Below are 20,886 nucleotides of genomic sequence, written 5' to 3' on the forward strand. Positions count from 1 at the left end.
TGGCACTTCACGTAACCAACATTTAAATTGCTGAATTTCTAACCATTTTTGTTGAAATTTTGATTTACACAATTTTTTTATTGGCGAATCAACATTATTATTATTATCAGTTAACGTATTTACCTTAATATTATTTTTGTGACACGCAGAATCCGCATGTCTTGATAGTGTTGAATTGCACGAATAATTATTATTGCATATACTACAATAATAAAGACTATCGTCGGATGATACTTTGCGTATCCAAGATTTATATCGATCATCACTAAGCCAAGCTTCTAAAAAAATTTCGCTTACGTTTTTTAGTTAATTGATCACACATTTTGATTATCTATTCTTAACTTAATTTATTTTCTCATCGGCACAATATCACCAATCTTTTGTCGATTGCTTTGAACTATCTTTTGACTGGGTCACGAACGTATTCGCAAGACGAGCACAGTCAACAATCAACAATTAGTCGATAACAGTCGACATGAGTCGAGAAAAAAACAATGTCAAACACATATAATATTTTGAATATATATTTGAATATACAGGGTGTCCCAGACCACCCGTACATCCCTTTTAAAATGAAAATAAATGGCTTTTATCAAAAATCGCGAAAAATTTTTAAGTAAATCGGGTACGCTCTATCAAATGATGATATTTTCAACTTCTGATTCCGACCGGAAATACGCCATCCGGATCGGGTCGAATTTTTTTAGAGGAACATGGTACTTTTTATTACAGATTCGAATTGTACATGAAAAAATAAGAAACTTTTGTATCAACCTTTTTTTCTGAAACGTATCTTCTTTTTTTAAAATATGTTTTAAATTTTTTTAATGCATTTAATGCATTCTTTCAAGCGTCAGAAACGAGAATCCATTTATTGCAGCCAAAATCTAAAAACTTTCTTTTCCAAATCTGTCGAAATTTTATAAAAGAATATTTAAAACCATTTTCTTCAAATATTATATTCTCATTAAAAGTGTAACGTTCGGTTTTTCGTGTACTGCGTAATCTGAATTATACGGATAGCCGTCGGATCCAGGTGGCGGAATCAATAATTCAGTGACGTGGATGTGTGTGTGAAATAATGTATTTATTGTTTCTAATGTATATGTACAAAGGTGTTGTGTGTGTATGCGCGTGTATAAATGTATATGTACAAGAGTGTTGTGTGTGTGAGTATGCGCGCGTGTAAATGTTAATGTACAAAGGTGTTGTGTGTGTGTGTGCGCGTGTATAAATGTATATGTACAAGAGTGTATAAATTAATACCGGGCGCGATGCACTCGCCCGTTTCCTAGTATCGGCGCGTTATCGCGTTCTTGCGGCTCGTCGGGCGCGTTTTTGTCGCGTTTCTTTGGCGCGGTTCTTATCGCTCAGCTGTTCGGCTTTAAATTGTTCGGCTTTAAATTCGGTCCGATATTCGGATTTGCCTTAAATTTCCCCGGATGGATTTTCGGGTTTTTCGGAAGGCGTCGCGACGCTAGCAAGCGTCGGAAGCGGCTCAAGTTCCACCCCCCGGGATAGGTGCGACTCCTAATATTTGGATCTGGATTCGGAGGCGATTTCACAGGCACCGATATCGATCGGCAGAGGCAGCGTTCACACTACCTTCTGGCCTCGTTACTATCGCAAGGATTTCTCTAGACTGCTTTGCTTGCCTTCTGACTAGCTCGGCGGCTTGAGAGGATCGCAAGGATCTGCCCGGTTGTGCCGTCGAGAGCCCGTTTTATACTTGACTAATTACCCGCGCCGGCGTATTCGGTAATTACCCCCACTGAGCGGCGGTAAAAATCGGAACGGTTCGGATCCGCCCGGGGAAGTTCGGGGTGCCGAACGCGGGTTTTCAGCCGCCGGTAACGGCTTCCGACAGCAGTGTCTCAATAATTGAGAGTCCCTGCCCGGTTGTTTGCTACGTAATTAAAAATGGGCGCACAGCGCCTCTGCCATTGCCCGACCGATGTTCGTCGGGCGGCAGCTTCCGGCCGGTGTTCGCCGGGAAACGATGCATTCGGGGGTGCATCGTTACAAAAGAAAATCAAAAACCTATTAATGAAATTATTTTGGGATCAGAATGTGAGGAATATCTGAACGATTAACGTTGAAAGATCACATATACATAGTTAAAATTGTTCGAGAGAACTGTTTAACATTTTATGTGACTGCTGCAGAAGAAATGTGTAAAAGGTTACCTATAAATAATGAATTTTTATTAAAGTTACAAATTTTTCAACCATCTAAGTTTATTCGATAATAATAGATAAACAATATTTGATGATGTTTCTCTCGTAGCTAAAACTGTAACGATGCACCCCCGAATGCATCGTTTCCCGGCGAACACCGGCCGAAAGCTGCCGCCCGACGAACATCGGTCGGGCATTGGCAGAGGTGCTGTGCGCCCATTTTTAATAACTTAGAAAACATCCGGGTAGTAATAACCGATTATCGGAACACTGCCGTCGGGAGCCGTTACCGGAGGTTGAGAACCCGCGTTCGGCACCCCGAACTCCCCCGGGCGGATCCGAACCGCTCCGATTTTTACCACCGCTCGATGGGGGTAATTACCGAATACGCCGGCGCGGGTAATTAGCCGAGTATAAAACGGGTTCTCGACGGCACATCGGCACAGATCCTTCCGATCCTTCTCCAGCAGCCGAGCTAGTCAGAAGGCAAGCAAAGCGAATTAGAGGAAATCCTTGCGAAAATAACAAGGCCAGAAGATAGTGGGAACGCTGCCTCTGCCGACCGATATCGGCGCCTTAGAAATCACCTCCGAAGCACATCCGAATATCAGGCGCCGCGTCTATCACGGGGTGGAACGAGAGCCGCCTCCGACGCTTGCTAGCGTCGCGACGCCTTCCGAAAACCCGAAATCTATCTGGGGGAAATTAAAGGCAATTCCGATTACCGGACAATAACTGGATTTAAAGCCCGAACAGCTGATAGCTACGACGGCAAGAAACGCGACAAAAACCGCGCCAGCCGGCTCACGAAAACACGAGCGCGCCGTATCGCACGTGCAATCGCATATTGCACGTGGATCGAATTATATCGTTCCGCGCTACTAATTGTGCGTATTCATAAAATCGCCACAAGATCCGTGGCGCGTCCACCATCAGATTATACAGAGCAGCGTATTCTTACACATAACTTGCGCCGATTACGAACCGCGGCGATTCTTCGCTTCGAGATCCCGTAGAGTCGCGGGCCGTGTTATCGAATCTTGAACGGCCTTCGCGCTCGAACGCACACTCACACGCTCACACTGTAAACACGCGTACTCACCTACACATATCCATATTCACACACACACACTCACACTGCTGTACAAACCACTCGAGACATAATAAAGGCATTTGTTACACAGATACTCGTAAAACCTTATTTTATCCGTCACCTGGAACCGACAGCTATCCGAAATCAGAGATTCCGCGGTACGAAAAATCGCAACGTTACAAAACTCTCGACGGTTTTAATGAAGATGCTTTAAAAAAAGAATGGATTGCATTAGCATCAGACCTTACAGTAGAAGAAAAACAAAATTTTTCTAAATTAAATTTTGACAATATGTGGAAAGCAATTTTACAACGTCGGCACACGAATAATGTTCCTAAATATTCCAATTTAACGAATATTATAAATACTATTCGAACGCTTTCGAATTCTAATGCCGATCCTGAGAGAATGTTTTCTCTTTTAAACAATTTAAAAACGAAAACACGTAATAGCTTTTCAACGGTTACCGGTTAATGCTATTTGTGTGTTTAAGTCCGCATTAAAAACTAGAGGAGAAACAATTTTAAATATGCTCATTAATGAAGAGCATTTATCTCTTATGTCGGCGGATAAATTATATGCCGCTAATAAAAACAATTTAAAAGTCCAAGCGGATGCTGACGTAGCAGGCCCTTCCTGCGATAAATAATTTTAAAATAAATTTTTATATACATCACTTAAAAAATAAGTGTGTAAAGATATATATACAGGGTTTAGCAAAAGTGTGGAAACTCCTTAATATTTCGAAAAATACTCATTTAAAAAAAAAATGTTTCATACAAAAGTTATAGGGTTTTATGTGGCGCATTACACAGCAACATTATTATGACCTCGAATAGCGTTGTCAAGGTTATGTGAAGGTCACCTCCAACTTTTTAAATGGTACACCCTATATGCTTTTGCATATTCTTGTAGCTTATCTCGAGAGCTTTCCAAAACACTATAATTAAGTTAGTTTTCATTAAGTACTTTCCGAGTTATGAGGCTTGAAATCATTTCTTAATTTTACATAAACCATAAAATATCTTGTAAAATATTCATTTTTCGATTATCTTACCTTAATACTTTTATGTACAAAATAATGAGAGGAATCAATTAGTGTAAAGAAAACACACAGTTGTTTTTTCTTTACACCAATTGATTCCTCTCATTATTTTGTACATAAAAGTATTAAGGTAAGATAATCGAAAAATGAATATTTTACAAGATATTTTATGGTTTATGTAAAATTAAGAAATGATTTCAAGCCTCATAACTCGGAAAGTACTTAATGAAAACTAACTTAATTATAGTGTTTTGGAAAGCTCTCGAGATAAGCTACAAAAATATGCAAAAGCATATAGGGTGTCCCATTTAAAAAGTTGGAGGTGACCTTCACATAACCTTGACAACGCTATCGAGGTCATAATAATGTTGCTGTGTAATGCGCCACATAAAACCCTATAACTTTTGTATGAAACATTTTTTTTTTAAATGCGTATTTTTCGAAATATTAAGGGGTTTCCACACTTTTGCTAAACCCTGTATATATATATATATACAGGGTGTTTCATTTTAATCGCCCCAGGCAAATATCTCGAAAAATATGGAAATTATGAAAAAATGTTTCGGACAAAAGTTATATGGTTTCGAGGGGGCCATAAGATGGTATCATTGGTTTGACCTTGAAGAGTCATTTGAAGGTCACGTGAAGGTCACTTCAATTTTTTTAAATGGAACACCCTATATATTTTTACACATTCTTGTAGCTCATCTCGAGAGCTTTCCAAAACACTATAATTAAGTACCTTTTCGTTAAGTACTTTTTGAGTTATAAGGCTTGAAATAATTTCTTAATTTTACATAAACCGTAAAATATCTTGTAAAATATTCATTTTTCGATTATCTTACCTTAATACTTTTATGTACAAAATAATGAGAGGAATAAATTGGTGTAAAGAAAACACATAATTGTTTCGAAAAAAAAAATGTAATTGTTAATTGCAAATTACATTTATTCTTTCGAAACAATTATGTGTTTTCTTTAAACCAATTGATTCCTCTCATTATTTTGTACGTAAAAGTATTAAGGTAAGATAATCGAAAAATGAATATTTTACAAGATATTTTACGGTTTATGTAAAATTAAGAAATTATTTCAAGCCTCATAACTCAAAAAGTACTTAACGAAAAGGTACTTAATTATAGTGTTTTGGAAAGCTCTGGAGATAAGCTACAAGAATATGCAATGACAAATAGTAGGTTCCGTTTAAGAAATTTAAGGTGACCTTTATGTGACCTTCAAATGACTGTTCAAGGTCAAACCAATGTTACTGTCTTATGGTCCCCTCGAAACCATACAACTTTTGTCCGAAACATTTTTTCATAATTTCCATATTTTTCGAGATATTTGCCTGGGGCGATTAAAATGACACCCTGTATATATATATATATATATATATATATATATATATATATATACGTATATATATACGTATATATATATGTGTGTATATATATATACAGGGTGACCCATTTTAACTTAGGCAGCCAAATAACTCGAAAAATAAGCAAGATAGAGAAAAATGTTTTAGACAAAAGTTGTATGGTTTCGAGGGGGCCATAAGATGGTATCATTGGTTTGACCTTGAAGAGTCATTTGAAGGTCACGTGAAGGTCACTTCAATTTTTTTAAATGGAATACCCTATATATTTTTGTACATTCTTGTAGCTTATTTCGAGAGCTTTCCAAAACACTATAATTAAGTACCTTTCCGTTAAGTACTTTTTGAGTTATGATGCTTGAAATAATTTCTTAATTTTACATAAACCGTAAAATATCTTGTAAAATATTCATTTTTCGATTATCTTACCTTAATACTTTTATGTACAAAATAATGAGAGGAATCAATTGGTGTAAAGAAAACACATAGTTGTTTTTAAGAAAAAATATGGAATTGTTAATTGCAAATTACATATTTTTTCTTCGAAACAACTATGTGTTTTCTTTACACCAATTGATTCCTCTCATTATTTTGTACATAAAACTATTAAGGTAAGGTAATCGAAAAATGAATATTTTACAAGATATTTTACGGTTCATGTAAAATTAAGAAATTATTTCAAGCCTCATAACTCAAAAAGTACTTAACAAAAATGTACTTAATTATAGTGTTTTGGAAAGCTCTCGAGATGAGCTACAAGAATGTATAAAAATATATAGGATGTTCCATTTAAAAAAATTGAAGTGACCTTCACGTGACCTTCAAATGACTCTTCAAGGTCAAACCAATGATACCATCTTATGGCCCCCTCGAAACCATACAACTTTTGTCTAAAACATTTTTCTCTATCTTGCTTATTTTTCGAGTTATTTGGCTGCCTAAGTTAAAATGGGTCACCCTGTATATATATATATATATATATATATATATATATACATACATATATATATACGTATATATATATATATACATATATACATATATACAGGGTGAGCCATTTTAATTAACGCACGCAATTATTTCGGAAACAAAGCATTTTAGAGAAAAATGTTTCAGACAAAAGTTTTATGGTTTCGAGGGGCCATAAGATAGTATCATTGGTTTGACCTTGAAGAGTTATTTGAAGGTCACATGAAGGTCACCTTCAATTTCTTAAATGGAACCTACTATTTGTCATTGCATATTCCTGTAGCTCATCTCGAGAGCTTTCCAAAACACTATAATTAAGTACCTTTTCGTTAAGTACTTTTTGAGTTATGAGGCTTGAAATAATTTCTTAATTTTACATAAACCGTAAAATATCTTGTAAAATATTCATTTTTCGATTATCTTATCTTAATACTTTTATGTACAAAATAATGAGAGGAATCAATTGGTGTAAAGAAAACACATAGTTGTTTTTAAGAAAAAATATGGAATTGTTAATTGCAAATTATATATTTTTTCTTCAAAACAACTATGTGTTTTCTTTACACCAGTTGATTCCTCTCATTATTTTGTACGTAAAAGTATTAAGGTAAGATAATCGAAAAATGAATATTTTACAAGATATTTTACGGTTTATGTAAAATTAAGAAATTATTTCAAGCCTCATAACTCAAAAAGTACTTAACGAAAAGGTACTTAATTATAGTGTTTTGGAAAGCTCTCGAGATGAGCTATAGGAATATGCAATGACAAATAGTAGGTTCCATTTAAGAAATTGAAGGTGACCTTCATGTGACCTTCAAATAACTCTTCAAGGTCAAACCAATGATACCATCTTATGGCCCCCTCGAAACTATAAAACTTTTGTCTGAAACATTTTTCTCTAAAATGCTTTGTTTCCGAAATAATTGCGTGCGTTAATTAAAATGGCTCACCCTGTATATAGTGTTGCGACTCCGTGTCCCTTCCCTGCGGATTATTTGGTCACCCGTGACGTTCGGCAGAAGATCGTCTTCGAGCGCGTTGCCAAGAAGAATGTTGACAAGACGAATGACAGTCGAGTCTGGAGCCAGCTGTCAAACTGAGCGGTCGCGTTTCGGCGGCTTATCGTTATATCTGTTACATTCTGTGTTCTCTGGTGTTATTAAAGTTCCTGTGTTCTAGTTTAAACACGAGTGTTTATTATTTACGAGTGCGCGAGCGTGTGCGCGAGTGCCGATCGGTTGTGTCGCGCGCGATTCGATATTAATTGTTCCGCGGACGCAACATTTTGGGGGCTCGTCCGGGATCAACCGGACTGTGATTTAGTGCTTGGACGTGAATTTTTACGAGTGGAGAAAAGATGTCGACAAACAACGACCAACGAGATTTGGCGACGGGCGTCTCAACTCGGAAGAGGATCCGATCGGCGACTCCGCTTCCGGCTGCGGCTTCGGAACCGACGTTGGAGTCGATCACGTTTCAGACGGCGATGCTCGATTCAAGGATTGCACAGCGGACGACTGCAGGAAAAAGCGAAAGAATCTCGGATTAGCAGCTAAGTCGCTCCAATGTTAAAAATGTGGTTAGATCGCACGCGGTCAGATCCGCACGCGAAGTTTATAAAAGAATATTAAAATGTTAAAAGAATTTATTTTAAAAAAACTGGTGTGTGTAAAATTAAGACGGGCTCGGATGTATCTCGCATAGAGGTAATTCTTCTTTAGAATTCTGGAATGATATTCGTTGTGCTTTCCCATGTTTGCTTAAATAATGGTTGTTTTGATTCTTATTATTTCTTTGAGAGGAGTATTCGTATTTTCGGATTTGGAGTATTGTAATGGTTGAGCATTCCTCGAAGAATTTTGGGAGGGACTCCCAAATTATTTTGATTAGGGAATGGTTCTACATCCGAGGCCCGAAAAGAAAGATATGGATGAAAAGAGTTAGTGCTTGTTACTCGTTATATTGTTTTTATTTTAAGGGAGGAAATTGTGAGGGCGCGTCGGAGCGGTCTGGCCAGATTAGAAACGGAAGTTAGAAGTCACAATTGAAGACTGCCTCGCCCGCGGTTTTTGAGCCGTAGTTTTCCCGCGGGACGGAGGGCAAATGCCGAGGCAGGGATTTGAAGAGTCCCTTGTTGGACGATGGGTCCACGGTGACTACCCCCCTCATATCCGAAGAATACGAGACACCAGCCGAGGGAATTGGAAGATGTAAATTTGAAACGTCGATGAAGATTAGACCGTGTCGCTCGGTAACCTGCAGCAACAGCTCAGGCTAGGGCAGGAAGGCACGGCTGACTCTCCGGAAATCGACATACTGACCATGGTTCTACAGAGTCGTTCGGTACTTTTGGCAGGAGCCGAATTAGAACAAGAAAACTCGAGATCCTGCAATGGCATTTTGGGATTGTCGGGACGACAATCTTAGAAGACGGGGGGCAGTGTTGCGACCCCGTGTTCCTTCCCTGCGGATTATTTGGTCACCCGTGACGTTCGGCAGAAGATCGTCTTCGAGCGCGTTGCCAAGAAGAATGTTGACAAGACGAATGACGAGTCGAGTCTGGAGCCAGCTGTCAAGCTGAGCGGTCGCGTTTCGATCGGCGGCTTATCGTTATATCTGTTACATTCTGTGTTCTCTGGTGTTATTAAAGCTCCTGTGTTCTAGTTTAAACACGAGTGTTTATTATTTACGAGTGCGCGAGAGTGTGCGCGAGTGCCGATCGGTTGTGTCGCGCGCGATTCGATATTAATCGTTCCGCGGACGCAACAATATATATACACAGGGTGTCCCATTTTAAAAGTTCCACCCTCATAACTTTTCAGGATCAACGTTTGAAGGAAAACGACTCGGATAAAAGTTGTAGGAAACAAAGGGGGCTATCTAATAGTGACCTTGGATTCGACATTAAAGGTCATTTTCAAGGTCATTTGAAGGTCAACTTCCGTTTTTTAAATGGGAACCCCTATTTTTTATTACTTATTCTTGTAACTTATCTCGAGAGCTTTCCAAAACACTATAATAAAGTATTTCTTCATTCAGTACTTTTCGAGTTATGAGGCTTGAAATAATTTCTCAATTTTATATAAACCATAAAATATCTAGTAAAATATTCATTTTTCGATTATTTTACCTTAATACTTTTATGTACAAAATAATGAGAGGAATCAATTGGTGTAAAGAAAAAACATAGTTGTTTTTAAGAAAAAATATGTAATTTGCAATTAACAATTCCATATTTTTTCTTAAGAACAACTATGTGTTTTCTTTACACCAATTGATTCCTCTCATTATTTTGTACATAAAAGTATTAAGGTAAAATAATCGAAAAATGAATATTTTACTAGATATTTTATGGTTTATATAAAATTGAGAAATTATTTCAAGCCTCATAACTCGAAAAGTACTGAATGAAGAAATACTTTATTATAGTGTTTTGGAAAGCTCTCGAGATAAGTTACAAGAATAAGTAATAAAAAATAGGGGTTCCCATTTAAAAAACGGAAGTTGACCTTCAAATGACCTTGAAAATGACCTTTAATGTCGAATCCAAGGTCACTATTAGATAGCCCCCTTTGTTTCCTACAACTTTTATCCGAGTCGTTTTCCTTCAAACGTTGATCCTGAAAAGTTATGAGGCTGGAACTTTTAAAATGGGACACCCTGTATATATGTGTGTGTGTGTGTGTGTGTGTGTGTGTGTGTGTAAGGAAATGTGTAAATAATATTTTATCAATTAGAAAATTGATTATATTTTATTATTTTATTATAATTTTATTTTTTATTTTTATTTATTAATTATCATTATTTTATTATTTTAACATAAACTTAAATTTAAAGGCAATAAGAGCTAAACGCGGATGGTAGTGCGTAAGTTCAACGAGAAATAAGTTTTCGTTGAAACTTATTTGTGCGCACAGGGCACAAATTTTCTTGGTACGATACCAAGCAAATTTAAATAATTCTCAATTCGAGAATTTATTTAATTATTATCCCTCTTTCCCCCCTGTAATGTTGTAGGCGAGAAAAATATCGGGCCGAAAGTCGCTGAATCGGGAATCGAACCCGAGTCTTTCGCTTGCCGGGCGACTGCTCTTACCACTGAGCTATTCAGACCCTTCAACTCGATACTTCTCGGTCGCCTACAATTATATATTACATTGAAGAATAACGCCATCTTCCGCCGGCGTGAAATTTAAATAACTATAAGAAATTAGGCTCTGTGTATTAAAACATAAACTTAAATTTAAAGGCAATTTATTATTTTATTTTAATTTTATTTTTATTATTATTCATTTATTAAATTTTTTACATTTCCTTTTTAACGGAAGAGACCACCACCTTCTCGCGGTTTCCGTTGAGCAACAAGATGTACGTCATACATTAATACAAAATAATAACAAAATACAATTCTATTAAAATAAATTTAAATATTATTTTATTACAATTATTTTTTTAAAGAAATTTTTTTTTAATAAAAAAGCGTACATATTGGCCAAGAGTGGAAAAATTTAGATAAAAATTTAGATAAAAATATGTAAAATTTGTTTTTGAATATGTTATATTCTCTTTTTTGAACAACATATAAACTTTTATAAAAAAAAAATCAATAGGAAAATATTATGTGTGATAATAAGTATCGCTGCGATACTTGCAACGATGCAACTTGCATCGCCAACTCGCCAGCTCGAGATTTCAAGGATCACATAGCTATTGTATTCAGAGAGATAGGTAAGATACAATAGACCTCTCAGGAGAGAAGGGGACAGAAGCTAATCTATCCGTCTTTCTCTGTAAATCGAAGATAACCGAACGTCGAGCGTACACGGATGAGAGCTTATGCTTTAGTGCGCGAAAGTGGTGGGGATATAAATCGTGCCGCCGCTGGACGCAGCGTATGCAATCTGGTAGCCTTGCACGGTACCCATCACCCAAATTAACTTTCATCACAGTAAAGGCGCCTCGGCTATCCTTGCCAGAAGCACTGCTGCGATGCACACACACCTTGCCATTATCCAGGAGCCTTGGCTCCTGAATAATGCCATCAAAGGTTTGGGCGGCTGTGGAACTATTTTCAGAGCCTGCTCGAACCGCAGACTAAGGACATGCATTGTTGCAAAAGGCCTTAATATCACTTTTCTGCCTCAGCTTAGCAGCGAAGATCTAACTGTCGTCCAGACGAGCATCAACCTGGAGGAAGGGAAGACAATAGACTTACTCATAGGGTCAGTATATATGCCCTACGATTCCTGCGATCTTCCACCTCAGGACAACGTCAAGAACCTGGTTGCTGAGGAAGCAGGACTCAAACTCCTCCTGGGCTGTGATGCTAACTCCCACCATGTTGGTTAGGGGAGCTCAAACATCAACCCGTGAGGGGAGAGCCTGCATGACTTCATCCTGGACAAGGGACTTATCATCCTAAACAGAGGTACGGAACCTACCTTCATGGACCTACCTTCACGCTAGAAAACAGGAGGTAAACGATATCACTATTTGTACCAAGGGCGTGTCTGAACTGGTAAGAAACTGGAGGGTCTTAGACGAACCTTCAGGATCCGATCACAGGCAGATACGCCTCACCCTTCGCCAGCAACCTACGATCTTGCGGAGGCGAAATCCTAGAGAAACGAATTGAGACGGCTTCAGGCTAGACTTGAAGAATAGACTAACTATCGTTTCGACCAAATTCCATACCAGGGATGACCTGGAAAGTGCCGCGGCTTGCTTAAGTAACGCTATCTCGGATGCCTTTGAGGCAACTGCCCCCTGAAACTTATACGGTCCCAGACCAAAGTCCCCTGGTGGAACAAAGAGCTGTCAAAGCTCAGATCCGAGACCAGGAGACTCTTTAACAGGGCAAGAAACTCATGCTTGTCTTCGCACTGGGAAGCCTTTAGGAACGCCCAACGCAGGTATAGCAAGGAAATAGTCAGAAGTAAACGCAGCTGGAGAGAGTTCTGCGCAAGCATCGAGAGCGCTCCAGAGGCTAAACGGAATACTCAGCTCTGACAATCGCACCCAGTTGGGATGCCTCAAGCGTCCCGACACAGGCTACATAGTCAACCTCACTGAATCTATCAAGCACATTATGGAGACTCATTTCCCAGGTTTTCGAACGGTCGACAATCTTCCTACCGCCTGTGTGAGACTCAGGGAAGTTTTTAAACCCAGGGATTGGTCATTAGCGGCGAAGATAGTCCATCCCAAAGGCGTTGAATGGGTTGTCAAAACCTTCAAGCCCTATAAATCACCTGGACCAGACGAGATTTATCCCGCCTGCTTACAAGAAGGTTTGAGCCTTTTGATAGGCCCCCTAGTTAAAGTGCTTAGGGCTAGTATAGCCCTTAGACACGTGCCCCTTGTCTGGAGTGGCACCAGAGTCACTGTTATACCTAAACCAGGCAGAAACGGCCATATCTTGGCTAAAGACTTCAGACCCATTAGCCTTGCCTCCTTTGTTTTGAAGACACTGGAGAGACTGATAGACAGCCATATTAGGACATATCCCCTTACTACCCGACCGCTGGCATTTTCTCAATACGCCTATAGGGCGGGCAGATCCACGGATACTGCCCTTCATCACCTTGTAAGTAAGATTGAGACACAGCTGGCGACTGGAGGGTATGTCCTAGGATTATTTCTGGATATTGAGGGGGCATTTGATACCACCTCATATACAGCGATCAAAGAGGCCATGCACAGGCATCATATCTCCGAAACTCTGATCGATTGAACGCAAAGAATGCTATCGGACAGAGTTCTGATTGTTGACTATGGAGATAAAACTTTGAGTGGTCTCCCGGCCAGAGGTTGCCCACAGGGCGGCGTTTTCTCTTCGCTCTTGTGATGCCTGGTGGTAGACGAACTCCTGGTCAAATTACAAGAAGCGGGCCTACTTGTTTGTGGCTATGCGGATGACGTGGCTGCAATCGTGAGAGGCAGCTTTCTCTCAACTCTTAAGGAGCTCATGGATAAAGCACTTAAGATTATTCAAAGCTGGTGTCAAGCCAAAGGTCTCACGGTTAATCCGTCTAAGACCGAGGCCATGATTTTTACCGAAAATGATTGATGATTGATGATTTTTACAGAAAATACAAGCCCGAACCCATAGGGCCTTTGAGGCTCTGGGGCAAAGAGCTACCATACACTTCTTCGGTGAAGTACCTGGAGATCCATCTTGATCCCAAACTAAGCTGAAAATTTCACCTTGAAGTCAAACGTAAGAATTTTACACCTCCATGTGGGCATGTAGAAGGGCTGTAGGGAAAACGTGGGGCATTAAACCCAATATTGCCCTCTGGATCTACAAAGCCATTCTACTGCCCCGTCTCACATATGCTGCGGTGGTCTGGTGCCCCAGAGTGGAGAAAGTGGGGGCCAGGAACCTATTCAGAAGCCTTCAGGGTTGTTACCTCAGGGCGGCGATGGGGGCCATGAGAACCACCCCTACAGAGGCGCTTGAGATTGCACTGTCTTCCACTCCTGGACCGCTTTATTATCAGCACAGCCAAACTTTCTGCCTACAGATTAAAGTATCAGGGTGAGTGGAGAGGACATCATCTTGGTCATACCAGGCTATCGTTCCTCCATGAACACCCATTCTCTCTGCTGCAGGATAGAATACGTAGGAAATCCCAGGTCTCTAAGTTCTTCAAAACCCAGATACCTTCTAGGGAAGATTGGAGTAAACCAGAACGAATCTGCCGGTCCAACTGGGACATCTGGTACACGGATGGCTCGGGGGCGAAAGGACGATTTGGAGCTGGAGTCTACGGCTCAAGGACTAACCACAGGGAATCTTACTCCCTAGGGGAGCTGGCCACGGTCTTCCAAGCTGAGATTCTAGCAATCCTTGAGTGTGCAAACACCTTAACCTTAGTTAAAGCCACCAATAGAAATATACTCATCTGCTCCGATAGTAGGGCAGCCATTAACGCTCTAGCCAAGACCACCACTGAGTCCTCGGTGGTTTGGGACTGCATGCTAGCGCTCAACAGACTAGGCGAATCCAATAAGATCACCTTAGCCTGGGTTCCGGGTCATCAGGGAATTCATGGCAATGAAGTGGCGGACGGCCTGGCAAAGCTAGGCACCCTCGAGATCCCGGCTAGACAGGTCGTCGGCGTCCCCTTTACCATAGGTAAAAGACTCATCAAAGAGTCTTTAAAACAGGAACATCTGGTTTCGTAGCCAGGTTTCGTAGCCAGGTTCAGGGCTGTCGTCAAGTCAAGTTATTGCTGAACCGACCCCTTTCTAAAAGGACGGATGAACTCCTAACCATGAGCAGAAAAAAGCTCAATATCTCCATTGGCCTGCTCACGGGCTATGTGGCCCTCAGGGCCCATTTATTCAATCTCGGCTTAGCCGAGCGGAAAGACTGCCGGCTATGCGGCGAAGAAAAAGAGGACAGCATTCACATTCTGTGCTACTGTCCCGCACTTGCTTTTAGGAGATACACACTTTGGGGTCACATGTTCGTTGAACCCAGTGCATTACAAAACGTGAGGATGGGCGATCTATATAACCTTCTTGTAAGGGCCAAATTGGATCGCCACATATAACCTCAGACAACCACGGGGTTACAGAAGATCTTTTAAATCTAGGTGACATCAGGGACTGATCTAGCCCCACCCGTTCTTATTACTACTACTACTACTGCTACTTATATAACAAGGGGTTAGCTTTCACACAGATGATAAGTTCTTTATCATCTAATTCTTCAAATTCAAGCTCAAATTCGTCTTCTCCCGACATTTTAATTAGAATAAATGGATAACAACTAGAAATTGTCGTTCCCGGCAATCGAGCTTGAACAGCGCGGCTGATTTATCATTGAACATTCGGAGGCACTGAGTGAGCTTTCAATTCAGTCAAAGGATATAGGGTGCGTTCCAATATTACTGCCAATGCTGAAGTTCTACATATATTTTCAACATTGGCAGTGAATTTCGGAACACATCATAGTTTATCCAGTTAGTATAGAGATCAGTGCTTTGTTCTGATTGGTCCGATATAAGTCGTAGAACGCAAGAAATGAAAAATTTTTATTTCGCTATACGAATTTACTTTTAATGTTTACAATTTATTTAATCAAAAACAGATCTAAAGCTCTACTATTACGGTCATTGTAGACGAGCTTTTAATAAATCCTTTTACTTACAACTTTACTTACAACCTATTTTAACGGAAGTATATCCTTACATTACATCTTACGGTCTTTACAACTTTATGCTACGGCCATTGTAGACGACCCTTTAAAACTGTTACCGTGGACGTGAGAATAGGATTTGAATGCAAGGAAAATATACAATATAGCAAATACTACCGCCTATTGTCTTATCTTATACGATTATGTTGTTGAATATAATCCATTGACCAACATAATCTATGAAATTATATAAATCGAAAAATCTCCTTCAATGCGCATGAAGAAAAATATAAAAGATCGAGATATTTGACGATAGCAGTCTGCGAATCTTGTCATGGCTGTGCCAACGTTTGTAGATCTTCAAGGACTTTGTTGTGAAGGAAGTTACGATTCTGAAAAAGGGATCTGTACTTTCTCATTACATTTTTACATGTCCCGTACCATGGCATACGCTCAAAAAATTTGAGAGGTCTCAGGCCTTATAGTTGACCAAAAAAATTACCATGGATTGTTGGGAGTACGGAAGTGTGGAGTACGGAGTATGGAAACATTTCACATTAGAAATCTAACCTTTAATTACGACTGTAATGGACGCAACGGATGATGCGTCACCTCTCATTATAGACACTCTAAAAGACTATAACCTTATTTTAATATTAATATAAGCTTATTTAAATAAGCGACGCAACAGAACATTCGAGGAACTGCGTAAAACCTCAGCGAACCACGCGCAGATTCGCCGGAAACACGAAAGTGCAAATGAAGTATTTTGACTTTGAAACGTCTTCATGAAACTTCTTCAAAATGTTCGTTCAGAATTTGAGACTCGTTTATATTATTGTTTAGAAAACAATGGAGAACATTTTTTTTAACTTTAATAATTTGGAATTTGGCAAATAATTAAAAATTAAATCGAAATTGACACATAAGAGCCAGCGCGGTAGTTGGAGCGCAGGAAAGAAACAACACTTCCTTCTTTTTTATTATTAATTACAAAATTAAAATTACAATAATAAAAGATGAACGTATCGGATCATCTGTTCTTTCCTCAGTATGATGGTAACAATATATTATAAATTATGACTCATTACATTATAAAAATTTTATATTAATTTCTCGACGCGCAGATGACGCTAAATTGTATCCCGCGAAGATCTAGCAAGCGCGCTGCCTCCAACAATCCATCCAATATATTATAATTTTGTTGTGCAAAGTCGCAGCAGATCAGATTCCGCACATTTAATAATTATAATGGTATGCCATATTTGTGTATCTGTCATGCCGGCTTGAGATTCAGTGCATTGAATACACGTATTTTTTTGGCTTTTTTTCTGATTTTGAGACATCACAATAATTAAAAATATACAAATGTACAGTCCAATTACCGGAGAACTAATTTTGCCTCCTTACAGATGATCTGAGACTAAGTCAGCGATTTTACTGTAGCGGTTTTGCGAAGCGGTTTACTAGCGAAAAATATCGAGACTGCGGCGAAATCATGTGCGGTGCATGATCATGAGGCCCTTTTTCGGCGAGAGTCAATAAGTTCAAGATTTTGGCGATGACCTCAAGGCGCCGCACGTAATTGGCCGCCGATGAGGTCTGACGTGTAGATTTTTGCGGTTGCCATGCGCGCAATCTTTTTCGAACAGCTGATTGGAAACCAGCTGATTATGACGCGTGGTCGTGCATGCCCATGCATTTTGCCGACGGTTGACTCTATTTTGATAAATGTTTATAATAAGCTTTTTTTGTGCAAAAAAACGAGAGTTAATGTGAGCGGTTGAATCTTTCTGGCAAACTGAAAAGTCGAGAAAGTTCTAGAGACTCGTTAAATTCGAATTCGAGAAAATTGTATTAATCTTCAACCAATATTAATTTTGATCGTAATGAAATGCGGAATGACTTCTGTTTCGAACATATTTAAAAAATGTAATTATTTCTGCACTTCTCTCTTGCGCTATCCTTTTCTTACGCTTAAATCTCGCGTTATCGTTCTCTCACGCATCATTTCGCGCTATCCTTCTCTTAAACTATACCATTACGCTATCTCTCACGTCTGTATTGCGGTATTGCGAACGCCTCTCACTATTGTCCTCTAACCTTTGCGCTCCTATTATAGCACTACACTTACCTCGTGCTATCCCTGTCTTACCTTTGCATTGTCCCTGCATCGTCTGCGCTATCCTTCTCACATCTTTACATCGCCTCGCGTTATCCTTCTTACACTTTCGCGCCATCTTTCTTCCACGCTGGCACTATACTTCACACCGTCCTTCTCTCACCTTCTGACACGAATCCGTTCGCCATTCTTCTCCCATCGCGGACCCCTTCCTCGCGAATCCTCTCTGTCTCACAGACCCCTCGCCTACTGGTCGCGCCGCGGTTCTCCCTCCCCGCGCAGCGGACTTCCTCGCACCTTCTTGAGAGGATTTGGATTAGAACTCCCCTTATATTACTACTAACGAGGAGGAACAAATATCTACAAATATCGATGGAAGCATATTGAAGAGACTTTCGAACGATTTAAAGAAGCCAGAGAATATATTGAGCAAATAAAATTATACAAAATATTTGTAGAAATTGATTTCAAAAAGAGCTTTAATAACGTGCTTTTATACATCGATTTGTAACACGGACACCTTTCGCGACGGATCGGCTCGTCGAGTTGTCAGGATTCGCGAGAATGTGGGGAATCCAACTTGTGCGAACAAATTTCGGTATTACTGTCAGATAAATGTTTATTAAAATATCTACAGTATGTGTGTACAGGTGTGCATGTATATGTGTCAGTGTAGGGTGGTTGTATGATTGTATATCGCTATGTATAAACACTATTTCTACGCGGTATGTTATGTACAGGCGACCACCAACGGAAAGTACAGCCGGAAAGTACAGAAACATGTAACTTATCTATACGGAGTCGGAAGTTACTAGCGCGTACAAGCGGTATCTTGCTGGAATTCGGACGGACACGAAAACACGGAAATTATCTCTACGGAGCATACAGCGGTAACTGACGAATACTCGGGACGGACACGGAAACACGGAACTTAGAGCTAGTGTACTGTCGACGAGGCTTAGTGTCATTACAGCTCAGAGTAGCCGGAGACACCCCGTTGAGCCGAGGGAAACCTCGACTCCGACTATGGGAAACCGGAAACATCCGGTGAGTCAGGAGACACGTAGTCTCGAACTGGTTCAGGAAACCGGAAATACCTGGTGAATCACTTCGACTTGGACTGGTAGTAGGAAGCCGGAGATACCCGGCAAGAGTCGAGAGACACCTCGGCCTGGACTGAAGAGCCGGAACCGAGACACCCGGTTGATGAACCGAGAGACACCTCGGCCCGGAGAGATCTGGTCAGGATCTTCTCCGGCAGTGATGCCAGATTCCGGCCTTTCGGTAGCATGGAGGAGGTAATAGAAGTAGTTAAAACATGATTCTCTCTCGCTCTTTTCTCGCAGAGAAGAAAGGCCGGAATCTGGCATCACTACCGAAAGGCCGGAATCTGGCATCACTGTTCCCCGGTGCACTGGTAGTGCCGGCTTAATATACTCGGCCGGGGATTCCCCTACTTGGCGAGCCGCTCAGGTGGGGATACGACTGCGAGAGAGGTACGAATAGACGGGCGAGCGAGTGAGCGAGCGTGTGAGTGAGATAGCCACTGAGCGCATGCGGGCATAAGCGGGACAGAGTGTGAGGATGATAGCGCAAAGCAAAACGTGTTAGATACGGTTATATATTTTTATTAATAAATTTAGGAACGGTGTGTAGGCGCATCGTTACAGATTTTTAGGTAACAACGAGAACTCTGCAACAGTAGATGATAGCCGCAGCTTTTACCTTCTGTGCCAGCAATGCTTGAGTAAATAGATTCAAACGAAAATATAGAATAAAGTAGAGGAAAATAATAAAATTTGTAAGTAACAGGGACTACGTAACCTTGGAGGAAACTGTAGAGGCAGCGGAACGATTTAGAATACAAACAAGAGCGATTAATTATCCTTCCTCCTCCAACGTCTTCCATTTTATCTTCGCCCATTTTCCTTTACTTCCTGCTCCCCACTCTGCCTCCTTCTCCTTCAAACATTCTTCCATCAGTTTCTTTTTTTTTATATCGGTGGAGAAATGCTTTATGCATATCCGCACTCCCCGGGGAGGGAGCGCGGGTTATGCGGGACTCCCCCTATTTAACGGGGTTTACCCGCTAAAACTCCACCGGATACCTTCTCGGGTGTAATGGGGGGAGGACCAGGAACGCAGAGCGATGTCGACCGGGCGTCCTCCCCCCACCCATCCAGCCTACCTCGGTGAACGGGTCCCCTGCCAATGATGGTGATAATTGACTAGTAGGCGCCCGTCCACGCCACCGCTTTGTGTGCGACGGCGCCTTCTCTAGTTGTGGCGCGGAGGTGATGCCCCTCCGCGCCACGCCCCCTTAGTGGTGTTGGGGGCAGGGTCGTGGTCCGAGTCTCCCGCTCGGGCCCCGGCCCCCAGCCGCGGAACAGGCCTCCCTCCTCCCGATGAGGGGATAGGGATTCGGGCACTGCCCCGCGACTCTTCCTTGATGTCCCTCTCCCGGGGGTACCCCCTCTTCCCTCCAAGGGGGATGGATTCGGCGGCACCCCGAGAGAGGGCATCCTTCTCCTGTTTCCTGTTTAGGGCGCCACCATGGGGAATAATGTGTCCTCAGGGCAGCGCCTCCTTCTCGCCTCGGCCAGGGGCGGCGGCAGATCGATCAACGATACCCCGCCCCCGGTCATCTCCCTAAATGTTGTTGGGGGAGGGTATTGAGGGCTAACGCACCTCCTTCTTCGCCGCGGGGGTGGTCCCCCGCCGGGTGGAAGCATATCCTCCCCTCCTTGAGGCTCGGGGGAGATGCTGTGTGGGCGTCTACGCCCCGTCTTCTGTCTTCTCCCCCCCTACTGTTGCCATCGGCTTCGCCCCGGGATTGCTCCGCGTCTTCCCCTCCTCGTCGTTATCCCGGCGTCGTCGGGGTTCTGGGGAGGCGCTGCAGTGTCGGCGGCGCCCCTCACCTCGCCTCTCTCGTTCGGCGTCCTCCTTCTGCA

The 20,886-nt window shown here is 41.2% G+C and overlaps 2 protein-coding genes and 1 non-coding gene across 3 annotated transcripts; 2 read left to right on the forward strand and 1 right to left on the reverse strand.

Annotated features, from left to right (window-relative positions):
• Positions 1-10,704: 10,704 nt before the first annotated feature.
• Trnaa-ggc (transfer RNA alanine (anticodon GGC)) lies at positions 10,705-10,778 on the reverse strand. Its single transcript has one exon. It is a non-coding gene; the product is annotated as a tRNA-Ala (tRNA).
• Positions 10,779-11,700: 922 nt separating this feature from the next.
• On the forward strand, positions 11,701-13,862 carry LOC145967179 (uncharacterized). Its single transcript, XM_083091832.1, has 6 exons — positions 11,701-11,712; positions 11,811-12,009; positions 12,092-12,183; positions 12,453-12,577; positions 12,669-13,286; positions 13,754-13,862. Exons 1-6 carry the CDS (start codon positions 11,701-11,703, stop codon positions 13,860-13,862), a joined length of 1,155 nt encoding a protein of 384 aa, XP_082947958.1.
• A 41-nt stretch (positions 13,863-13,903) lies between these two features.
• On the forward strand, positions 13,904-15,226 carry LOC145967180 (uncharacterized). The gene is made up of 3 exons (XM_083091833.1): positions 13,904-14,205; positions 14,339-14,805; positions 14,856-15,226. The coding sequence occupies exons 1-3, from the start codon at positions 13,904-13,906 to the stop codon at positions 15,224-15,226; spliced, it is 1,140 nt and encodes a 379-aa protein (XP_082947959.1).
• The last annotated feature ends 5,660 nt before the right edge of the window (positions 15,227-20,886 follow it).

Source organism: Camponotus vicinus, unplaced genomic scaffold, assembly GCF_025532165.1.
Source record: "Camponotus vicinus isolate PSW18456_S1 unplaced genomic scaffold, iyCamVici1.0 SCAF_2, whole genome shotgun sequence".
Taxonomy (NCBI): Eukaryota; Metazoa; Arthropoda; class Insecta; order Hymenoptera; family Formicidae; genus Camponotus; species Camponotus vicinus.

Excerpts from the sequence above, each read along its gene's own strand:
- LOC145967180 (XM_083091833.1), top strand. The coding sequence starts at position 13,904 with ATGTGGGCATGTAGAAGGGCTGTAGGGAAAACGTGGGGCATTAAACCC. Across the intron at positions 14,206-14,338 it reads CTACAGATTAAAGTATCAGG|GGAAGATTGGAGTAAACCAG; the intron begins GTGAGTGGAGAG and ends GATACCTTCTAG. Across the intron at positions 14,806-14,855 it reads CGGCGTCCCCTTTACCATAG|CCAGGTTTCGTAGCCAGGTT; the intron begins GTAAAAGACTCA and ends CTGGTTTCGTAG.
- LOC145967179 (XM_083091832.1), top strand. Across the intron at positions 12,184-12,452 it reads CCAAGGGCGTGTCTGAACTG|ACCAAAGTCCCCTGGTGGAA; the intron begins GTAAGAAACTGG and ends ATACGGTCCCAG. Across the intron at positions 12,578-12,668 it reads TTTAGGAACGCCCAACGCAG|CTCTGACAATCGCACCCAGT; the intron begins GTATAGCAAGGA and ends CGGAATACTCAG.